We start from the raw sequence: 23,274 nt of genomic DNA on the forward strand, positions 1-23,274 counted from the left end.
TTATTATATACAATAGCACATTCTCATTACTACTCAATTATGGGGACTCTGTAGGGATTTTCTATTATTTTCATACTTAAATGGTAGAAGATATTTATACAAGTATAACTAGAGTTACGTGCAGAGGACCTTGAATGCATGAGTTTGCAAGTAATTTCCATTCCCCCCTCCAGCATAATTTCCTACTTCATGACTCGATTTTTGTGACATGCATATAATTATTTTAATTCTTATTGACTTAAGTTCAAGTCTGTCAATTCTTCCAATGTCCACTGTCTAGAATGCTGACAAAGTTTGTGGGGACAGAGATACAGAATATTTACAACTGGAGTTTTTTGTGGGGATGAAGCTCTTGCCACTATTTTATAGGGCCCTAGCACACATGGAGACTCAACACATGCTGGTGCTTAAAAGTGACTCTTATTTTTTTTGTTTTAAAGTTTTAAGGATCTGGGTCATCTTCCCTATAGTCCTCATCAGAATCCATTGGTAGTCAGATGTCTAAAGCCATTAAGGGAATCGGCATACTACTTTTTGATGTCATTATGGAATAGGTTTAATAGGTGACTCAGATTGAGAAAGGGATCAAACATACACTCACCCTATTTTTGGATGATTAGTGCAACATTATTTTAAAAGACAAAAAGGACTCCTGACATTCTCAGAGAGGCTGAAATCCTTGTTCTCTGTTTCAGGAAGTCTGGGCATCAAGCATCTCCCTCTGAGTGTCCTGGGATACCACTTTTCTTGTTCTGTCCAACCAAGTGATGCACAGTTGTCACTACCTTTGCCTAGTCCTCTCCTTGTCTCTGCAGTTTAAAGGCCAGAGCATCCCTTTAAACTTCACTGTCTTTTATCCTGACTCTTAGTGCCCAATACCATGCTATGTGGCAATGAACAAATGAATATGTCTGATGAAGGATATAATTCACTTGTAGTTGTAAGCATTGTTTTTCCTGACCTGAGTAGGTTTAGCACTTATGAGGTAAGACTTAACTTTTCATCTGAAGAACAGAAATCAAACCCAGAGCCAAATTCTAGCTGGTTTTCTAAGTGAGTTCTGTGTCATAATGGCTCATCTGAGTTTGCCTTTCTAAGCAGGTCTCTACTCCTTTTGGTAGTTATACATACAACCTTGATTGGCCTGTTGTCTTGGAGTGATTGTATGTTATTCCCTGCCCATTGGGCCAAACCCTCAGGTGCATTATCTTCAGTTAACTTTCACAAGTGGATGAATTGAGTGATATGTAGGCACTAAGGAAAGTGAAGCTTAAGGATATTGAGTAACTTGCCCAAGTTTACAAACATACAGAGCAAGTGACGAGCTGAGGTTCAAAACCAGTCAGGCGGGCTACACAGCCTTCATCATTTCCAAACACTGTCCTATTTTTTCCCAAGGAATTTGTCACTGTGGGAACCTTTGGCTCAGTCACTGATTGCAGACACATTATCTAAAATAGTGCCCAGCACAAAGAGGGTGATCATTAAGTATGATTCCTGGTGCTGGTACAGAAAACTGTGCTAGTTCCATAGATGGGATCCAATTGTCAGGAGTGTTTTCTGAACATCTGAAGCTTAAGCCAAGTCACTGTGACAAATGTTCAGGGTGTTAGGCCCCACTACAATATAAAATTTATGTATTCCTATCCCTATTAGATAAGAACTTGTTTACACACATAAGATTCCCCCATTTTAGTGTGCCTATGCTAAAAGGAACAATGCCACATGATATTACTGGTACATATGGGGGTAAAAATAACAAGCTAAACATTCCCTATAACCTGGACCTAATGTGAACTCAGAACCCAAGAGAAACTTATCTACTAGAATTTCCTAATAAATAAATCCAACAAAAGTAGAATGGGGAAAACTACCACTGCATAAGGAAATAAGACAATAAGAATTATGCCTATTAAGGAAATACATCTAGGGGCTGGCGAAGTGGCACTAGAGGTAAGGTGTCTGCCTTGCAAGCGCTAGTTAAGGAAGGACCACGGTTCGATCCCCTGGCGTCCCATATGATACCCCAAGCCAGGGGCAATTTCATAGCGCTTAGGCAGGAGTAACCCCTGAGCATCAAACGGGTGTGGTCTGAAAAACCAAAAAAAAAAAAAGAAAGAAAAGGGAAATATATCTAAAGAGATATACAAATGATATATATATATTGATATATATATATGTATATCCCATTTAATTTTTTTTGAAATAGTATGGGGGTGGGGATAAAATCCAGAGCACAGCTTCAGCCTGCAACATGATTTTGTGGAGTCTGAAACATGGCTCCTAGGAGTCCTAGAAGTATCCTCAAGCTTGGGGCTTCTCAAAAACTAGATCGGGTGGCAAGCAACAGTCCACAGTGAAGGGAGGTGAGAGAATAGGGGCTGCCATGAGCAAATTAACAGCAGCATCAATGGCAGCTTCTTCTCGGGCTGAGGCAACACAGGCTGGGAATCCGTTATTTTGCTTTGGAAGCTGGTTGGTAGATGGTTGAGGTGGGGGGAACATTCCATTTTCTGAGGAGTTAAGAACTGAGGGTAAAAAGGATTAAATAAACAGAAATAATAGATTGGGCGAGAGAGTGAAGGGATAGGAAAGGGTTTATAATGTGGTAAGCAGTGCGGGGGAGGAAGGGTTGTATATAATAGGGGGAAGGACAAAATAAAACATAGACAGATATTATGTATATTAAAGATGTACATTAAACAGATATTGAGGTGGTCAACACATATACTCACACACACACATAGACAGACACTGAAGTTTGATCCATGGGTTGCAGTTGAACAGCTTACCCAGGTAGAGTGCATCAGAATGCTTAAAAAATATAAATCTGGCAAGTCAGATGAAAAGCTTTTTCATTTTCTAGGCAAATCATCATTGGTGAGGGTAAACTTTACTTAAGAAAGGCTTCTTGGGTTAGATTGTGTATAGAACATTCTTAAAACAATCATAGGTGGGGCCAGTGAGGTGGCACTAGAGGTAAGGTATCTGCCTTGCAAGCGCTAGCCAAGGAAGGACCGCGGTTCGATCCCCCGGTGTCCCATATGGTCCCCCCATGCCAGGGGCAATTTCTGAGTGCTTAGCCAGGAGTAACTCCTGAGCATCAAATGGGTGTGGCTAAAAATCTTAAAAATATATAAAAACAAAACAAAACAAAAAAGCAAGCATAGGATTTTTTTGACTGCATTAGCCCAAAATGCCAGAAAGATTATCAAGTGGGTGCCATTTTAGAGCCAAGGGAGAAGTTATTCCTTTATATAGTTCCTCCCCATTTTACCCCTTAAGCAGCAACAGAAATATACAACCTGCAGTCCCCAAAATTGTGTGACATATCCCTGTCAGAGGACTACAAGACAGATAGATTTGCTTCTCACCAAATGTCTGTGAATGCTGTTATAAATATCTACATGGGGTCCAGAAAGATAATACAGGGGTGAAGTTCTTGCCTTACACGCAGCTGACCCCAATTCAAACCCTGGAATGGCCCATGTTCCCTGAGCACTGCCAAGGGTGACTCCTAAGCACAGAGCCAGAAGTATTCCCTGAAAACTACTGGGTGTGCCTCTCAAAATAAACCCTAACATTTTTTTAAAAAATTGTACAGTTTTGGGTATTGGGATCAAATTTATGTGGGCCACGTGCAAGGCTAGTATCCTACCTGCTACCTCAGTTCCAAAATTGAAAAAATATTAAAAAGAGGGGCCGGGTAGGTGACGCTGGAGGTAAGGTGTCTGCCTTGCAAGCGCTAGCCAAGGAAGGACCGCGGTTCGATCCCCCGGCGTCCCATATGGTCCACCCAAGCCACAGGCGATTTCTGAGCACATAGCCAGGAGTAACCCCTGAGCGTCAAACGGGTGTGGCCCAAAAACCCCCAAAAAAAAATATTAAAAAGAGAAAATAATAATTGCTTTCAGTCTTTTGGCTAAAATCAAGTGCATTATATGTTATCAGTTTAATACCTGATATGTCACTATTCACAGACAATATATTAAATGGCTTTTTGGAGTAGGGAGTTGGAATAGGAGTTTGTTTCGTCCACTTTACACATCTACCTGGTATTTTTAGGAATGGTACACTGGAAAAAAAAAGAGCAAATAAATATCCATCTGGCCCTTGACATTTCATTTTAGTTGCCTTTAAGACCCTAAAGACACTTGGAATGAAACAACACTAAAACAGAACCCCCTGTTACTATCGGCTTTAGGAGGCCTGGCTTTGAAGTGAACATCTCCAGTATTATTTGGTTATCACATTAGTAATAAAGAACAATCCTGGGCCCTGTTGAAAGAGATGATGCTATTTTAGGACCAGCTTTTATTTGACATCATTTGGCTTAAATCCTGGTTCTCAAGACTTGTTGATATCATTCTCTGAGGCCTTGCAGTTAATTGTGGTGTTCTGTATAAACAATCTAGCTGCTGCTGCTGTATTACTGCTAGCATCATTGACTTCAAGTCTTATCCCCAAAGCTTATGTTTAAATATCTTCCCCTCTGGCTTCATAACCCACGATTGCTTTCTAGTACCACAACCTAAGTCTTTAAATCCATGGTGCTTTTTGGTATCATTAACACTAGCATTTTATGATGGCAGGATTACTTTCTTTATGTAAGGATGTATTCAAGATTGCATTTAATGGAGAAATTCCTGGGTATAAACCATTTTCAAAAAAAATACCCCTGCAATCTTTATAAGGGTACCCACTTAAAAGTAATAGATAATGAAAATCTACCTTCATGTCCACCTTCACCACCTTCAAATAAAGGTGAACTTCTAGGACAGACTGCAGCTAGATCTGCTGATGTCCCATATGGTCCCCAAGTGAGGAGCAATTTCTAAGCGCATAGCCAGGAATAACCCCTGAGCATCACCTAGTGTGGCCCAAAACAAACAAACAAACAAAAAATTTAGGATCATGTTCTTTCATGATAGAGCCAAGAGCACATTCTATTTATATCATTTTATATTCTCCATTCCAGCATGGTTTTCAAACTGCTGATTTTCTTTTATTGTCACATTTGCATCCAGATTATATTCAATGCCCATACTGTATGAGGAGATTCAATGAAGCTGCAGCCAGTCGCCATATCAATTTCTGCAAAGATCAATCTTCTCGCCGAATCTTTGATCCAATCAAGACAGCTGCCAAAATAGCATCTAGAGGACAGGTAAATCTCTTCCCTCCTTTCTTCTTACACTGTTTCTTGAACTTTTGCTTGCCTAAGAGTTTCCAGACTGCCAAAATTTCCCATTTGGATTTTTCTTCATCATTTTTATAAGAATTGAATTCCTCTTAGTCAGTATTTCTTGGAAACAAAGCTCACATTAGGTGTTGTAGAAAAATATTTTTAAGTGTCAAAAGCCTCGTAGGAGGGAAACCAGAATATATGTTATGTCTTAGGAGTACTGTGGCAAATTATACTACTATGGTAAAAATTCTAAAAATAATGCTATTCTAGTAAACATCATTTACCCAATGGAGATTTTTAGCATAAATTAACAAGGAGGATTAAGTCACCCAGAAAAAAATTATGGCCTGCATGGAGGGAAGTGGCCTCAAGATGTACTTAAAATCATGTGTTTTTCTCTAGAGAGGGATGGTCTTTAGATTTTTATTTAAAACCAAAGAATCAACAAGTCTAAGTGGATAAAAGAGAGAAATTAACACAAGAGGCAAAAATCATTCTTTGGACAAAGGGACCAGGGAAAAATAGATTTCTGAATGCAGATGAAATTAGAACCAGCAGGGAACACATCAGAGATTTGGGGATCATGCCTTAGAGTATAGCATAAAACCTGTTTATTTAAAAAACATGGCGTAGACACTAAGAAAACACTGAATCAGCTTGAATACTGAAAAACATTTAGAATGAGCTCCACATTATCCAGTATGTTATGGAGTGAGACCCTTGCTACAACTTTTTCACATATACTAGATTATTAGAACTCTCTCTCTCTCTCTCTCTCTCTCTCTCTCTCTCTCTCTCTTTCTCTTTCTCTCTCTCTCTCATTCTCTATCTTCCTCCCTGTCTCTCTCCTCCCTCCCCATTCCCCCTGTCAAAGCCAGAACAATAGTTCAGCAAGCAGGGGTCTTGCCTTGTGTGCAGCCAACTGAGATTTCATCTCCAGCACTCATATACCCCAGCATTCATAGACCCCTGAGTTTTCCAAGAAGAGTGATCCCTGAGCACAAAGCCAGGAATAAGCCCTGTTAATCACTAGTTGTGGCCCAAATCCATTCCCCTCCCAAACAAGATCTTTATCAGACACAGTTAAGTGTTGCTTGGTCAGAGGAACAAGTGATGTTTGTGAAGGCATAGTAATTGATATATACTGGATTATTGGTGGGAAGATGGGGAGAAAGCACTGTGATTCATGGAGAAAACATTTTCCACAACTTACAAATCTGTACATCATCCCAGAGCTGAAGTTTGAAAGAATATTAGGCTTAACATTTACAGTTTATGACCTAAGGAACATAGCACAAGGCTGAAATATGAAATGCCTGTTGGAGAGTGACTAGGAATGGTATGCAAGTCTTATCTGGAGGGGATCTAACTGAAGCCTGTTCAGAAAGGAGAAAAAGAGCAGTTAAGTGGAGTTATTCTTGGAACTGGCTAATCCCCAAGAAACCCAGAAACCTCTTCTATCTTCCATCTCTTTTTGTCTTCCTACTCTGTTTCTGATTTTTTCCCCTCTCTGTAGGCTGCATTTTCCTAGCCTTCCTGCTGTCTGTTCTCTACTATTGACCTTCTATACTGATCATAGGCAGTTTGGGCTGATTGAGAAGTACAGACTAGCCTAACATGGAATTGGTCTTTTGGAAAGATCACCTATACTGTTGATAGTCAAGATGGATTGGTGGGAAATTAGGTTGAAGACAATAGCAGTTGGGAGAGGAGAGCCTGCCAGACAAGGACCCATGGGATTCTGTGTGTGAATGGGAGAAAGTTGAGAAAGAATAAGTAGGACCACCAAGCTGATTTGGGATAATTGGGTAAAAGAAGATTAGGCCATCTAATGTGGTGGTCAGCTCCAGAGATGCCTAGATGAAGAGCTACTGATACTGTACATCCTCATCAAGGAAGACAATAGGGAAGCAAGGGGTGTGTTGAGGTGGCCAAAGGTGGTGATGATGAATATAAGTTTCAAGATTGAATCTTCCCATCTGGAATATTCTCTCCACCTGCAATATTTTGGAAGCTGCACTATGTGGAAATAGCCTGGATTCGACAATCCACACAGTTAGGGTTGTATTATAAATAGAAAATCTATAGAAAATGATTTCAAGTACCATTTTTCATCTGTAAGTAAATGTAGAGAAAGACTTAAGTCTTTGAGGCTCACTTTGGGGTGTATTTTGCCAAGTTTTGTGGGAAGGGAGGTTGGAGGAATCATCAACAATCTAAAGTCCTGAGCTTAATGTTGTGCACAGTGGGACCTTTCTGCCCTACCTCTTTTCCATGCCCCCCTTTTTTTCCACTCCTGGAATCCTTTTCTGTCAGTGGGACATGCAGCACAGTGTGTATGAGGAAATCTGTCAATTTGGGCTTGAATTCAACTTAAAATTGGAAAGGTTTTCTATGTATGATTCTCTCCATGCTTTCAAAGCATTAAAAGGTGGATTTTATTTTTTAAATGGTGTTTCTAACTGTTCCGTGAAGCTTTTTGGCATAAGTGGGACCAAAGGGAGCTGGGAGAAGCAGAAAGAGGAAGTGTCTTTTAGTCCTGAAGAAGGCCAGCTGGCTGTCCTGTGTGTGACCAATGAGTTGGCTCCATTCCCCGCTTGTTTCCCAGAGCTAAGTGGTGATGGAGGACACAGAAGAAAAATAGCTTGCGTTCTGAGTAACATGCTTTCTGAGGAAACTCACTGCTGAGTGTATGTGAAGGGCAGGTATTGTTCCTCCTGTGCCCACCTTGCTAGGTTGTGGCCTTGCCTCATGTGTAGGGAAGCTTGTTCAGAAAGGGACAAAAGAAGGTGGGGGGCAGAGAAGGGTTTCAGTTTTTGAAGGGCTGTAAACAGCACGTCTAAAATGTGTTTCTATTTTAAACGCAATAAAATTTTAAAATGTGTTACACCTTTGACCAAAAGATGGTCCTCTTAAAAGAGCATTCTTTGGCTGAGGGTGAACAGCCTGGTGTAATCTGGTAGCAACCATTGTCCAAATGAAAATGCTCAGAATAACAGCTTGCCTCTCTATTGCAGTTTCCATGGAAACAGAGGTGGGATCAGTGGCCAGGTCAAAGGGATCCCTTACGGTGCACTTTGGTCCTTATTCTGAATTTATTAGACATTCTGCTACTGCCAGTTGGCAGGGAAGTGTAAAGTATGGGCATATTGGAATTCCATGTTTAAAACATGTGCTGCCTGGCCTATGTCTGCTTTCCTTTTCCATTCACATATTTAAAAATTAATCATCCAGTGTCATGAAAATGAAAATATTCCACAATGACCCTTATTGACATTAAGTGATTTATTATGTCTCCATACCACTAATTTTATGGGATTGGCATGTCACACCTCCTACAAAGGTTTGATTATGGTACAGAAGCTCCAAAAGTCAGACATGGTATGCTGCACTATCATAGAGAATGGGAACTAGGCTCCTTTCAGTATAGAAAAGGCATGGTTTATTCCTTTGGGTGCCCAACAGGTCTGGAGACAATTTCACCCTGCTGCTAGTTAAGTGAAAACACTATAATCTCTTAAGTGGTGCCAGCACTTGCAGAAATATCCTCCACCTTCTTCTCTTTTTTCTCTCTGTAGGATGGGTCTCAGGTGAGTTCACCCAAGGAGCCAACAGTAACCAGTGCTGTGGGGGTTCTGCTACAAAACAGGGCCCTGGAGATCTTGAATGGGGGCCCATTCAAATCAGGTGAGTTGCAGTAAGCCGCCAAGCTCTCAGAGGATAGGATGCTGGAACACTGTTGGTTCTGAAATTGGCCAGAAGTTGGCAAAACTTCTATCACCAATGTTGCTTGATGATAGGTTGGGTTTGTTTGAAGATGTACCTTTTTTTTTGCTGAACGGTAATGTTTCCTAACTTATCAGCATCAGGTAACTGTCCATCTACAAGGTTAGGTCCGAATACCAGAGCAGGCTCTATAGTCAATAATCTTGTATGATTGAGAGAGATTAAGAATAGTAGATTATGGGGCCGGCAAGATAGCATGGAGGTAAGGCGTTTGCCTTCCACGCAGAATGATGGTGGTTCGAATCCTGGCATCCCATATGGTCCCCCGTGCCTACCAGGAGCAGTTTCTGAGTGTAGAGTTAGGAGTAGTCCCTGAGTGCTGTCGGGTGTGACCCAAAAACCACACACACACAAAAAGGTAGACTACTATATGTCCGATATTCTATTAAAAATAAGAAAATAAAGTCTTCTCTCAAAAGTATCTGTATTTTCACAATACAAAAATATGAAAACAGCCTGAATATCTCTGATGGGTGAATGGATAAAGATGATCAGATATATATATATACATACACACACAGTGGACTATATCAGTCATAACAAGGTACTTCTACCACCTGCAGGTTCAGTAGCAATGACATTATGCTACTGAAATAAGTCAGAGGATGGCAAATATTGAGTGTATTGTATTTTTAAAAAACTGAGGAAAAGTCAATCTCATAATGAGTATAAGAACATTTGTTAGATTTGGAGAGGATGGGTACTTTTTTGGTACCGCCTTTAACTTACCTGTTAGAATTGATTACAGCATGTATGAAATGTACAATAAATACTTCTTGATAAAATAAATGGGAGAAAGTAGATATCCTTTTTTTGTTTTGTTTTGTTTTTGGGGGGATTGGGCCATACCCGGCAGTGCTCAGGGGTCACTCCTGGCTGTCTGCTCAGAAATAGCTCCTGGCAGGCACAGGAGACCATATGGGACACCGGGATTCGAACCAACCACCTTTGGTCCTGGATTGGCTGCTTGCAAGGCAAATGACACTGTGCTATCTCTCCGGGCCCAGAAAGTAGATATCTTCATTCTTTAATTTCTCATTTTAATTGTGAACTTATGACTTGAACTGTCATGTCAACTGGCTTTAAGAGATAGCTTTCTTTATTTAATTTTGGTTTGTGGGTCACACCTAGTGATACTCAGGGCTGACTCCTGGATCTGTGCTCAGAACTCACTTTTATCGGGGCTCAGAGAAACATGTGGGTGGTTTAGTGGCTCAAGCTCAGGCCAGTCACAGTCAGGGAAAGCACCCTACCTACTATATTTCAACACTAAACAACCACTAATAATATCTATCACCAAGATAATTTATTATATGCTGGAGAAATAGTACTAGGGCTTAAGACAACACCAGCTTGATCTGTGTGGCTCTGCATTTGGTCCTCCCAAGCACACATTCCTGAGTGTCATTGGGAATGGCTTCCAAACTAAAAAAATAACTTTTTTTAATTATATATCTATATTGCTATTGTGAATACCCTACATGATGTTGTTGGAAGAGCTGAGGATGTGTGACAAGCATTGTCAAAGAAAACCTAGACCTTCATACATAAGCAAGGTTTGTGTGCTCTCAGTTAAACCATATTTCTGCCCCTAAATTTTAATTTGTTATTCTTTCTGGTGACCTTGCATGTTCCCATTTAAAAAGAATACCTCTGGTGTGAGAATGTGCTTTTAAATCAGTCACATTTCCCCAGAGTCATTCTGAGGAGGGAACAGAAGCAGACCTGCAGACAGAAGGGAGAGGAATTCCCCAAATCATTGACATCTCAGTGAAAAGCACTTAGGAGTGAAGTGCCATGTGAGACTCAGATTCACATCTGTGCTCATTATGTTTGTTCTGGTCATAATAAATGGAATCACATGGAGGATCTTATTAAAGATCAGTGTTGCTAATGAGCTTTGCTACTTCTACACTGTAGAACAGGGTATCAAGCTCTAGGAGTCACTTATTGGTATGGACTTCCTCATGAATCCTATGATAGTCTTTCATCTGACTAGTAAACCTAAATCTCTGGTTTTCATTCTTTTTGTTTTGTTTTGTTTTGTTTTGGGGCCACACCCGGCAGTGCTCAGGGGTTACTCCTGGCTGTCTGCTCAGAAATAGCTCCTGGCAGGCACGGGGGACCATATGGGACACCAGGATTCAAACCAACCACCAACCACCTTTGGTCCTGGATCGGCTGCTTGCAAGGCAAACACCGCTGTGCTATCTCTCTGGGCCCTGGTTTTCATTCTTCAAATCTCTTGAGTAATATAAGTTTTTAGTGTCTCTCTTGTGTGATGCTTTGCTTCACATCCACATTCTGACAAAACATGTAAGTCAAAATCTTCATCTATGCCCAGACTTTACGGAAAGGTTACTTACAAGGACAGTATCTCATACCTGAGAGCATGTGTGAGCACAGTACATGAAGCTGACACAACACTGTCCTCTGTGCTTTAGGGAATTTGTTCATTCTATACCCAGTTGCCATATGTAGCCACAGCTTATGCTGTGGAGTCTTAAAGTCTAGTGGGGGAGAGATATATTTAATAATTTCCTAATAATGGATGGAGTATAAATTACTAACGAATATAAGACATAAATTTCTAAGGAATACATGACTCCTTATGAGATAGATGATGAGTAGAAGAAGTGGAATTGTTTGGGATGAACCTTCAGAATGAGCTTGATTTTGACCAATGTAGAAAGGTTGTAGAAAGGTCTAAGTTGTATAGAGCTAATAACAAAAGGGGCTGGAGAGGTGGCTCAAGTGGTAAGGTGTCTGCCTTGACGGCACTAGCCTAGGATGGACCACAGTTCGGCACCCCCCCCCATGTGTCCCATATGGTCCCCCAAGCCAGGAGCGATTTCTGAGCGCATAGCCAGGAGTAACCCATGAGCATCACCGGGTGTGACCCCCAAAAACCCAAAAACAAACAAACAGACAAACAGATAAACAAGAGTGAATTGGTACACCTGGAAACAATTGGCACATTTGGCCAAAGCATAAGATTTGAGGGGAGAGAATGGGAACTGTAGTTAAAATGGAAAACTGGCAGGACTGCTTAGAGGGCTGGAACTGTCCAATGAAGGGCCTTATACCACATGTGATCAGTGCTGATCTTGGTGCTCCGTCCACAGGCACTCACATTTGTGTAAATTAGGCAACTGTGGAGGCCTGGGAAGCTTCATCATTATCCACTTTGTTATCTTGCAAAACCTTTTACAAAAGTACCCAAAATGTGAAAATTTGTGTTTACTGTAGATGAAACTGAAATTATATAAGTATGAAGCAAAAAAAAAAAAAAACAAACAAAAACCACTCAGTTTTACCCTGGCCCATGATAAAGTTGATTTGTTCTCTTGGTATTTTTCTGTTTCTACTTTGTTTTATATTGCCCTTTCACCCACCTTTTTATTTACTTTTTTTTAGTTTGGGCCATACGTATGGGCTTATTTTTGATTCCATGCTTTTAGGGATCATTCCTGGTGATCTTGGTGGGATGATAAGAGATGCAGAGGACTGAGCCTGGGTCAAACTCATGAAAGCAAGTGTCCTACCTAGTGTGTTTTCCTTTTTATTAAAATTGAATCACAGTGCCTGTATACATTCTGATTTAAATTTTTTTTTTGTTTGTTTTTGGGCCACACCCAGCGGTGCTCAGGGGTTACTCCTGGCTGTCTGCTCAGAAATAGCTCCTGGCAGGCACAGGGGACCATATGGGACACCGGGATTTGAACCAACCACCATAGGTCCTGGATCGGCTGCTTGCAAAGCAAACACCGCTGTGCTATCTCTCCGGGCCCTCATTCTGATTTAATTTTTATGATAAATAATACTTTGAATAGTTTCTGTTGATGAGCTGGTAAAATATTTTTACTTTTATTGTTAATGTGGAAAACTCCCTTTCTGGATAATACCACAAACTTACATTGTACATTCTTCTAAATACCTTCTACATTATATATTAACTCATTTAGTTCTCTCAATAACTCAAGCAGGATTTTCGGAATGTGCACGATTTTGATTAATGTATAAAGGCTGTAGAGATAGTGTAGAACTGAAAATAAAACTGGAGTTGGTACACCTGGAAACAATTGGCACATTTGGTCAAGGCATACGGAAGACTTGAGGGAAGAGAACAGAAATTGTAGTTAGAATGAAAGGCTGGTGGGAAACGTTTAGTAAGTTGCCTTAGGCCATCTGTGAGAAGTTCTGATACTGGTGTTCCTTCTACGGGCACCCATCCAAGTTTGTGTAAATTAGGCAAGGATTTTTAGTATTAGTTTCACCCAGATCTATAAGCTTGATTTCTTCCAAAGAATCAAAAACTGACCCTTTTTTCCTCATTCTATTTGCTACACAATTAAAGTAATAGAGAAGGCTCTATATGTGCAGGTAAGAATCTTAACAGTTGGATAAATAAACTGGATTCCCCCCTAAAAACATCCCACATCAGAACTTTTATAAACTTCATAAACTTTCAAAAAAAAGTCTGTATTTTTCATGCAACTTACTAAATTTATAAATCAATATAGCTCTAGAAACTAGATTGCATTTCCACAGCATTCTCTATCTAAAGGTACTGAAGAAACTGCTCTCCAGTGATTCCTTCCAGTAATTCAAGTCCTTTATCAAAACCTACATGAAAATATCCATGTAAATATTTTTTTTAAAAAAATATACAGAGTTATTCATGGTGGTTCTCAGGAGTTAATTCTGGTTCTATGGTCAGGAATCACTCCTGGCAGTGCTTACATGACCAGGCTTCGATCCCAAGTCAACAATGCACAAGGCAAGCTCCCTAGCTCCGGTATTATTATTCTGGTACCAGTAGATATTTTTTAATGGTATAAACATATTTCCCATCTGAATGTTAGAACAGGCTAGGGTGGGGGGCGGGAACTTGGGATACTGGTAAAAGAAAGGGCACACTGGTGGTTGGATTGGTGTTTGAACATTTAATGTCTGAAATGACTACACTATGAACAACTAGGCAAATCATGGTGTTATACATAAGACCTTTTCCCCCTAAAATTATGGTTAAAGCCTGAAGCAATAGTAAAGCATTCAGCCAACCTAGGTTCAATATCCAGCATCTGATATGATCCCCCAAGAATCCCCAGGAGTGATTCCTGAGTGCAGAGCCAGAAATAACCTCTGAGCACCACCAGGTGTGACCCCCAAAAAAACAAACAAAAAAGAAAGAATAAATTAAAGTTAGAGAGCTAGCAAAGCCTGGTGGGGCTCTTGTCTTATAGTGGGCAAACAGGGTTTGATTCTCAGGATTTCATATCTTTCCCCCACCCCCTGCAAAATTGATCCCTGAGTAAAATTGATCCAGGAGTAAGCCTTGTGTATGACTCAATTACATCAACAACAACATTTTTTCTGAGCACCCTGCCCATCCCTGTGGGTCAAAGTCTATGGAATGGGTGTTTGTACCTATAACTACTATATATAATCCATCGTAACAGTGCTGCTGGAATGAAGGGAAAGGATATCCTGTAAACAAGTGTTAATTTTGATGAAAATAGCCCTGAATGAAAGGCTTCCATAGCTTTTACCAAACCCTTCCAGCCTGAAAACTGGTAGACATAATGTTTATTCAGGATCCATTTGGAAAGTCACGGAGACTTATCCGTAATGAACTGCCTGATGATGGTTCAAGAGCCCCTTTTTGGGTCAGTGAATGAAGGGAAGGAACAGAGGCAAAAAAGACCCTGAGTCAGTGCTGGTTTCCTTATTACTGGGACCAGGAGAGAGCATATGTGTATGTGTCACTTGTTTCAAAACTAAACCAAAGGGATGAATTAGAAACTTTGAATCCAGTGCAAGGATATCATACTTATTTTTTCTCTTGTTAATGTTCCCTTTCACATAACAAATCCGTTTATGTCTGCGAATGATTAGCTGTGGACCCTCCCTCCGGAGCCAAATTTAAACAAGGATCTACTAAATCTTCGAAAAAGGATTAACTCCTAGAGACCAGGTAAGGGAAAAGCAACTCCACCACCATCGCCTAAATCAGGGGTCTCAAACTCCGTACAACATTTTGTGGCCCTTGGCCGGCCTTCAAATATTACAGTATTCGCGATTATTCGCTTACCGAATAATCGCAATAAAAATCGCATTAGTAAGAAAAAAATCGCATTAAACATTCGCATACCCCGAGCCGTTCCGTTCGGGGTATGCAAATGTTTAATGCGATTTTTTGCAATTTTTTTTTACTAATGAGATTTTTTATTGCGAATATTCGGTAAGCGAAATCCCTTATGCGGCCCTGCCTCACCCCGACTTTGCCTCCTGCGGCGTCCAGGTAAATTCGGTTTGAGACCCCTGACCTAAATAGTTCAAGTGCTACTGTTTAGCTAAAGTGCAGAGCCAGCTAGTGAACCACTGGGACGTTGAACCCGTAAATACCAGGCAAACCAGAAAGGCCTGAGAAGCAAATCTTGAGTTGGGGAATCAAATGTCTGCTCTGGAAACTTTGTGTGAAAAGTGTATTTTGAAAGTGATGTTCCATTTCTTTTTTTGTTTGTTTGTTTTGTTTTGTTTGGGGGGGGCACACCCGTTTGACCCTCAGGGGTTACTCCTGGCTAAGCGTTCGGTCGCGATCTTTCCTTGGCTAGGCTTGCAAGGCAAGCCTTACCTCTAGCGCCACCTCGCCGGCCCCTGATGTTCCAACACGGGAATCAGTTCTCATTTGATATGTCTCCTTTTCTAATATATGTTGTACCAGACAAGACCAGTTCCAGGAGATGTAGTTTGACTGGATTGCTCCAGTATTAAAGCCTTTTTGATAGTGACTTTTTTGCTAAAACAATTTCAAATGAATCAATTACTTGTAACAGGGGTGGGAGGCTGTTTCTTCTAGGGCCCTTCCTGGCAGTTATTAGCTTACCAGGCTGGAAGTTCAATATGAAGGTCTGAGGATGTGGTTCTGCTTTGAACTCTGCAGTGCTCAGGGGCCACTATGGCTGTGCCCAATGATATTCAGGGATAATGAGGAGCCAAGAATTTTGTTGGGGCCAGCCACATGCAAAGCATGAGCCGTACCCCCTGTATTATCAATCTAGCTCATAATTTAAAATCGGAAGAGGAATTTGTTATTTAAAGTTCTCACCACTACAATACTCTAAAATAAATGTCTTTTATTCCTGTTTTCAGAATGGTTCCCTGAAATTTAGCAGCCTGGATGGCTGTGTGTCCAGAAATACCATCAGAGAAGAAACAATAGATTCTGTTCACAATTCCACAATTTCTCTCATGACAACATGTAGCTTCAAAAAAATTGTACCCCATTCAGAATTTTCAAAAGACAATTAATAAAGAACATTTCAACCTATATGATATTTGACTTAAAATTCACTTCTACTAATTGGACATTTATTAGGTTTTTTCAGAAAAATGTAACTTTGATGCTAGAATTGTTTTAATAAAAAATTTTAAGTACTATAATTTACTTACTAGGATCATTGATTCTTTGAACAGATTTGTTCTACACAATAGCTGTAAAATGTCAGCGTTTTCATTTGCTTCTAACACTACTAATTTGTAACTATTATATTTTTTCATTGATGTAACAATGATTTGGCAGTGTGCAAATGTAAATAAATTTTATAGGGGCACAGAGTTAGTATATCACTTCTGCAACCAAAGTTCCAATATTCTTTCCCACTATTACAAGGGCACTTTCCATCCCTGTACTACCCCCTGATTCTTGGTAATTTTGATGTTTGGTCAGTATCTAAGTTTTTTATTGCACATAGTCTGTTCCATTGAGTTTCTTCTTATTTCTCTACACCTAGCAATGTTTAAGGCTTACTCCTGACTCTACATGAAGGGATCACTCCTGACATAGCTTGGGAAACCATAGCCAAAAAACCTGGGTCAGTTACATACAAGATATACAAATGCTCTATCCACTGTTACTATACCAGAGCCCTGATTCATTTCTTTATGTGCCACATAGGAATAAAATTTGATATTTGTCCATTTCTTTCTGACAGTTTGGTTAGCATGGCTTCTTGTCTTCATCCATATTGTTTAAAATTTCATCTTTTCTTGTTAACTACTCCAATCCTAAATGTTAAAGTGTCTGTCTACCATGAAGAAGTGCCTCATAATTTCGGGGAAAGGAACAGGTTACGATGATTTTTCCACCTCAGGGAGCATGCTTCAAACGACCTCAGGCCTTTATTGATCATGGCTAAATAGAAGTCAATTGTTTACTTCTTTGTTGGTAGTGTTTCAATGGTGCCTTTCTTTTATTATCTTAACAGTTAATAAACTTTTATTTTTAGTTTTTTGGGCCATGCCCAATAGTGCCCAGGAATTACTCCTAGCTCTGTGCCCAGAAATTACTCTTGGTGGGGCTTGGAAGACCATATGGGTTATGGAATCATTTAAACTGAGTGTGTGTTTTATGTTTGAAGATGATTTGCTTTTTTTTTAAATTCAGGAAATTTCAATTAGCAATTAATCAAGACATCCTTATCCATTCTTAATTGAAGTAGGGACTCCCAAGTCACTTCTATGTGTAGTGCAGTAAATCTAACTACTGAAATTTGTATGATCTGTGATTTGAGAACCACATTCTAAGTTTGTGCTTCAGTAAATTGGGTATTTGCCTATAAATGAATCTTGGGAGAATTTTAGCCTAAGGTGAATGACTAGACTTTCTCTCCCCCCACCCCTTTTCTCTTGCTTTGGGGGGTGCCTTCTCTCAGAGAAGTTAGGAGGCTGATTTAGACTTCCTAATGCAGCAGATTCCTAGTTGCTCGATTCATTTTTGTCCCTTCTCTTCCTATAGGTATAGGATCCTCCCTCTTTGTTTCATCTTGGTCCCAGGGTACTTTGTCTGTAGGATCGCCTCCACCCCTTGATGGAGAACTGTGAATCAGAATTTCTCACAACTAATTCAGGGTGGAAGAAATCTTTGGGGAAAATTCCCAGTAAGGGGGCCAGAGAGATAGCACAGCGGTGTTTGCCTTGCAAGCAGCTGATCCAGGACCAAAGGCTCGAATCCCTGTGTCCCATATGGTCCCCCGTGCCTGCCAGGAGCTATTTCTGAGCAGATAGCCAGGAGTAACCCCTGAGCACTGCCGGGTGTGGCCCAAAAACAAAACAAAAACAAAAACCAAAAAAAAAAAAAAAAAAAAAAAAAGAAAGAAAATTCCCAGTAAGAAACAGGTCAATTTCTAATTTGTACTAGAAATTAATGGTAAAGACTACTCAAGTGGAATTATATAGCTGAGTAGAATGAACTTTGGGCATTTAGTTTTCTGACTGACACTAAGATTTTTTTAAGTTACATTGAAGAGACTCAGAATGTTAGTCAATTATTGACCATTGCATGTCTTAATTTAAGCATTATTTTGATACCCCACTTCCCCACCTTAAAGGTACTTTAGAATATGAAGAGGTTGGAAATATTATTTATTTTTTAAAATTTTTTAATTGAAACCAATTTGAATTCCAAGTCTTTTCACAGTTGTATTTCAGGCATATAGTGACAGTGAATTAGGACCATTCCCACCACCAGTGTTGACCTCCCTCCACCCTAGTTCCCCGCATGCATTTTCCATACCTCCACCCCTAGCCCCCAGGACCACCAGTGTAATATCCATTTTGTGTTATAGTTTGGGTCTCTTGATTCTATTGTTGATGACTTTGGCTTGGATATTTATATCTGATCATTTTTTATGGAAATGTTATTTCTGTAGGATAAGATGACCATGAAGGAGGTATGCAAAAGTCAGCTAAGGAGCTGAATATGTCTTATATCTTTATGTGAGGTTCGCTGGTGTCGCTGAAATAAAAACATGGATCAAGCCAAATGGAGATTTTGAACTTTATTATATGTAAGATATATATTCATATAGAAAGCCTCTAAACACAACTTGACAAAGAAGTTTTTCAAAGGAGGTTACACTTCATACCTTTAAAACTCATTAGATACCAAATTCAAGATTACAGTTACATTGTAAAATGTTAACATTTTTTGAATATAAACTAACATTGACATAAATGATGAACTTTAAATGCATTTACTTATTGTTGATTAAAAATAATACTTCAGCACTTAAGCAGAGTAGTATTTTAAGCCAGAGCAAAGAAAATTCTTATTTAAGATATATATTTTTAAATTCCAGTAATATTCTCTTAAATTCCTGTTAAAATATAATCAATATTAAAGTCAGCAAAATGCTTTTCTTGGCTGACACCTGGATTATTTTACCACTTAATCAGGTTACACAGTTGGCTTTTTTTTTTTTTAATTTTTTTTCTGTCAGGTTAACTGACAACCAGTTTAGTCTTTAAGATAATGAAGTACATGATAACTCACATTATAGCATCCCGTGGAAAACATTCAAACTATATTTAAAGTGTTTTGTTTTTAAGTGTTGATGTCGATTATTCCACAAGAAATTGTTTCAAAAACACTACAGGTTGACTATTACAAGAGTAACTAAACTACATCAAACTCCGAGGGCAGAAAAATCCCTGAAAAGAAATACACAAACTAGTAATAATATGTGATAGAAAGGTTATTTGCTTATCTTAAAGATTCTTTGAACTTTGGGAGAAGTCCAAAGAATTCCATACTTCCCTTACTGTAGGCACCGAGTGCCCTTGTAAAGTTAGTCAACATAGTCAATGGCTTATGATTATACTCAATTTGATGAACATCTAAATATAGCAGCCCGTGTGGATGTCGGTATGACGATACATATATGTAGTTCTGTTATAGAATACTTGTAGAGTCAATTTGGTACAAAGCATGAACACTCAAGACAGATTGGCACGAATACATGCAGTTCAAGAACTCTCTATCCCAAATTTAGGCATCACAGAATAAGCCAGATTTCCCTTCCAGTTTTCCAAACTTTGCCATATAGCATGAGATGTTTTAAGGGCGCAACTTAAAACATCTAGCATGAGTGTGCCCTAAGAGCCATTCATCTGAATGCATGGTGGAAATGGGGCAGGATAGCCGGGCCTGAGGGGGCCGAGAACACATGGGGGAGAGGTGGCAGGGCCAGCTGGCCCAGGCTCATAGTGCCCATGCCTAGTGATGGATCTTGCTGCTGCTGCCCCAGACAGCTTAATCTATGGGGCAGAGCCTCCCCCGGCCCCATGGCAAGACTGCTGTTCCCAAAACCATTTTGGGTAGCAGGGGGCAGCTGCCAAAAACCCAGCAGTGGAGAGAGATCCAAAGAGGCAGGTAGGGTTAGGTTCACAGCATCTGGGGAGAGCTCTTTGGGCAGATTAATTTTGCCAGCGCTCCCCTTCCCCATATCAAAACCTGGGCTGAGCTTGTGAGGTGACTGAGGCTCTTGCAGAGGCAAGTCCTCCAGCAAATTCATGCTGCAGTATGGTTTTGTCTCGGTTTTGAGAGGCAGATTTGCCAGTGGAGCATAAGAGGTAGCACCGGTGGTGATGTACTTGTGATTCTGCATGGGGGGAGGAGAGTTGGGAGATGCCACCTGGTGAAGGGGCATCAGAGGCTCAGGCAGAGGCATCATAGGCTGCTCTGAGAGATTATGGGGGTGGCTGTGCACCTCAGTTGGCAAATTATTTGCAAGCCCATTCTGGACAGGAGCCCCTAAAGGGAAAGGAGCCAAAGTGGCAGCACCCTTCAGCTGGAACTGGGGGGAGATCGCATGCAAGGTGCCCAGAAGATCCCCAGGTTTCAGACTCTCTTTCAACAGCTCCTGCGAGTGTGTCTTCTTGGTGTGGCGGGTGAGGTGATCTTTGCGCCCAAATCTCTGGGCACAAAACTGGCACAGGAAATCCTTGCATCCTGTGTGGACCACCAGGTGGCGCCGGACATCTTTGCGGGTGTAGAAGCATCTCTCACAGTGGTCACACTGGTGCTTCTTCTCCTTGGTTGCCCCATGGGGCTTCTCTTCAGCATGGGCTTTCAGGTGGTCAAGAAGCACCTCGGTGCTCTTGAGCTCTAAGGCACAGACCCCACAAGTGAGGTCGCCACTGCTGGCCGCGTGGAGGGCCAGGTGCCTTTTGTAGCCCAGCATGGTGTTGTACTTCTTCCCACACTCCTCACACCCAAAGGCCATTTTGTTGGGGTCATGGGTCTGGAGGTGGTTCTTCAGATGGTCTTTCCTATTGAAGGTCTTCTCGCAGTGAGCACACTGGTGAGCTTTTTGGGGTGAATGGGTCGCCATGTGCCTAGGAGCAGAGGGAAGAAAAACCAATCAGTCGACTTTGCTTTTTGAGTTTTGTTTTTGAAGAGGGAAAGAAAGGTGTAGAAAGCAAATTAAAATGTGAGTAGCTGTTTTCTCTAAGTGTAAGAGTACATTTTCATTATCAAAATAATTTTCTTAAAAAATAATTTTCTTTTATTCTCCAGATTCTACAAACACCTTCAATGTTAGAATAGTTAAAAAGACACTAGTTGAAGAATAATGTGTTTTTTTTTTTTTTACCTGTAGATAATGTCCTTTGAGAACCTGTTTTTAATCTATACAAAGATATTTCTAAAATATATTAAGGACACACATTTTAATAATGTGATTAGAGAAAATATTTTAGGAAGAAGTTTTAAATGGATAATTTCTGCCTTTTAGAAATATTCAAATTTCTAAGTGATCCAAATTTGTTCTCTACACAGATTCCTATAATATCAGTGGTTGTTGGTTTTTGCTTATTTGTTTGTTTGTTTGTTTTAGTTTTAGGTAATTATTCCTAAATAGCTTCTACCTTATCGAGATTGTCACAAAAAATATAGGCCATGGGCCTGTTAATTTTAGAACAAATGTCCAGCCGGATGCAGAATGTCAATCTCACTATTGTGAGATTGTGCATCCCATGACATAGGTTATGTTTTATACTTAACTGAACCCCCAAACCCCCCTCAGTATTTGTGTGTGTGTGTGTATGTGTGTGTGTGTGTGTATCACCATCATCTCCCTCTTTGTTATCTTCAAACCACTTTCTAAAAGTCCTTGGTAATGGGGCCAGCGAGGTGGTGCTAGAGGTAAGGTGTCTGCCTTGTGAGCGCTAGCCAAGGAAGGACCGCGGTTCGATCCTCTGGCATCCCATATGGTTCCCCCAAGCCAGGGGCAATTTCTGAGTGCTTAGCCAGGAGTAACCCCTGAGCATCAAACGGGTGTGGCCCAAAAACCAAAAAGAAAAAAGTCCTTAATAATGTCTTCTTCAGCTAAATTCAAAAGGACCCTTTGTACAGCAAGGGTTAAGCTACACCTCCTAACAATGGTTTTTAAGTTTTTCTTAACTGGGCCTTTGGGGATAATCCTTAGTCATCCAAGTCTACCTGGAATCTCAGAAAAGGTAGTTTATCCCAATTCCATTTCTATCACAGTCCACTGAATTCCTAAAAATTCCTAAAATCTTAACAGCAATATAAGGAAATCCAGGGTAGTTATCTTGAAAAGCTGTATTTTACTAAGTGATTATATCATATAAACAACACCAATACTGTAAATTAGGATATCTTTTAAAAAGGGGGCGTTCTTTCAAGGGATCTAAACTTTAACAATCTAAACTTAATGGGGCCTATTATACTGGCAGGTCAGGGGTTAAAGGGTGGTGGCATAGGATGCAATCTGGGTTTATTGGTGGAAGGAGGTCAACACTGGTAGTGACAAGTGCCCAGACTCATTATATATCTGAAATTCAGCTATGAAGGACTCTGTAGATCTCAATTGTTTCAATAAGACAAATTTTTTTTGGCCACACCCGTTTGACGCTCAGGGGTTACTACTGGCTATGCACTCAGCCAGGGGATCGAACCACAGTTCGTCCTACTCTAGCACTTGCAAGGCAGAACCTTACTTCTAGCACCAACTTCCCGGCCCACAAAAAATTTTTTTTTGGTTTTTGGGCCACACCCGGTGGTGCTCAGGGGTGACTCCTGGCTGTCTGCTCAGAAATAGCTCCTGGCAGGCACGGGGGACCATATGGGACACCGGGATTCGAACCAACCACCATTGGTCCTGGATCGGTTGCTTGCAAGGCAAAAGCCACTGTGCTCTCTCTCCGGGCCCCACAAAAAAAAATTTTTAAAGGGCATTCTTAATCACAATTTGTGGCTTATAGATACAACCTAAGTTACTTTATGTTCCTTTTAACCAAAACCTTTTTTGAGGTACTTCGCCTAAAAGGCTTAATGCTTGTTCTACTGACAAATACCCTTTGATAGAAAATTATTTCCAATAATATGCTTAAGTCAAAATCATATTATCTAGGGAAGAGATTAAAACTAAATTAGAACCTTGGGGTTATTCCCCAGTATTACACATACACAGAGTATTAATTATTACTTTCAC

General features: G+C 40.3%; 2 protein-coding genes and 1 pseudogene across 3 annotated transcripts in view; 2 read left to right on the forward strand and 1 right to left on the reverse strand.

Annotated features, from left to right (window-relative positions):
- Positions 1 to 14,937, forward strand: part of ZC2HC1B (zinc finger C2HC-type containing 1B) — a 28,811-nt gene extending 13,874 nt beyond the window's left edge. Inside the window, exons 5-7 of the mRNA XM_049787762.1 lie at positions 5,028 to 5,167; positions 8,767 to 8,875; positions 14,873 to 14,937. Coding sequence (XP_049643719.1) covers positions 5,028 to 5,167; positions 8,767 to 8,875; positions 14,873 to 14,937 — 314 coding nt within the window. The remainder of the gene's footprint in view (positions 1 to 5,027; positions 5,168 to 8,766; positions 8,876 to 14,872) is intronic.
- Positions 3,901 to 4,081, forward strand: LOC126031491 (uncharacterized; annotated as a pseudogene).
- A 3,864-nt stretch (positions 14,938 to 18,801) lies between the features above and the next one.
- The window catches only part of PLAGL1 (PLAG1 like zinc finger 1), a 48,509-nt gene continuing 44,036 nt past the window's right edge, over positions 18,802 to 23,274 (reverse strand). For both annotated transcript variants that reach the window (XM_049789353.1, XM_049789354.1), the window contains exon 8: positions 18,802 to 21,154. In XM_049789353.1, coding sequence (XP_049645310.1) covers positions 19,924 to 21,154 — 1,231 coding nt within the window. In that variant the 3' untranslated portion in view covers positions 18,802 to 19,923. The remainder of the gene's footprint in view (positions 21,155 to 23,274) is intronic.

Source organism: Suncus etruscus, chromosome 15 (genome assembly GCF_024139225.1).
Source record: "Suncus etruscus isolate mSunEtr1 chromosome 15, mSunEtr1.pri.cur, whole genome shotgun sequence".
In the NCBI taxonomy this organism is placed as follows: domain Eukaryota; kingdom Metazoa; phylum Chordata; class Mammalia; order Eulipotyphla; family Soricidae; genus Suncus; species Suncus etruscus.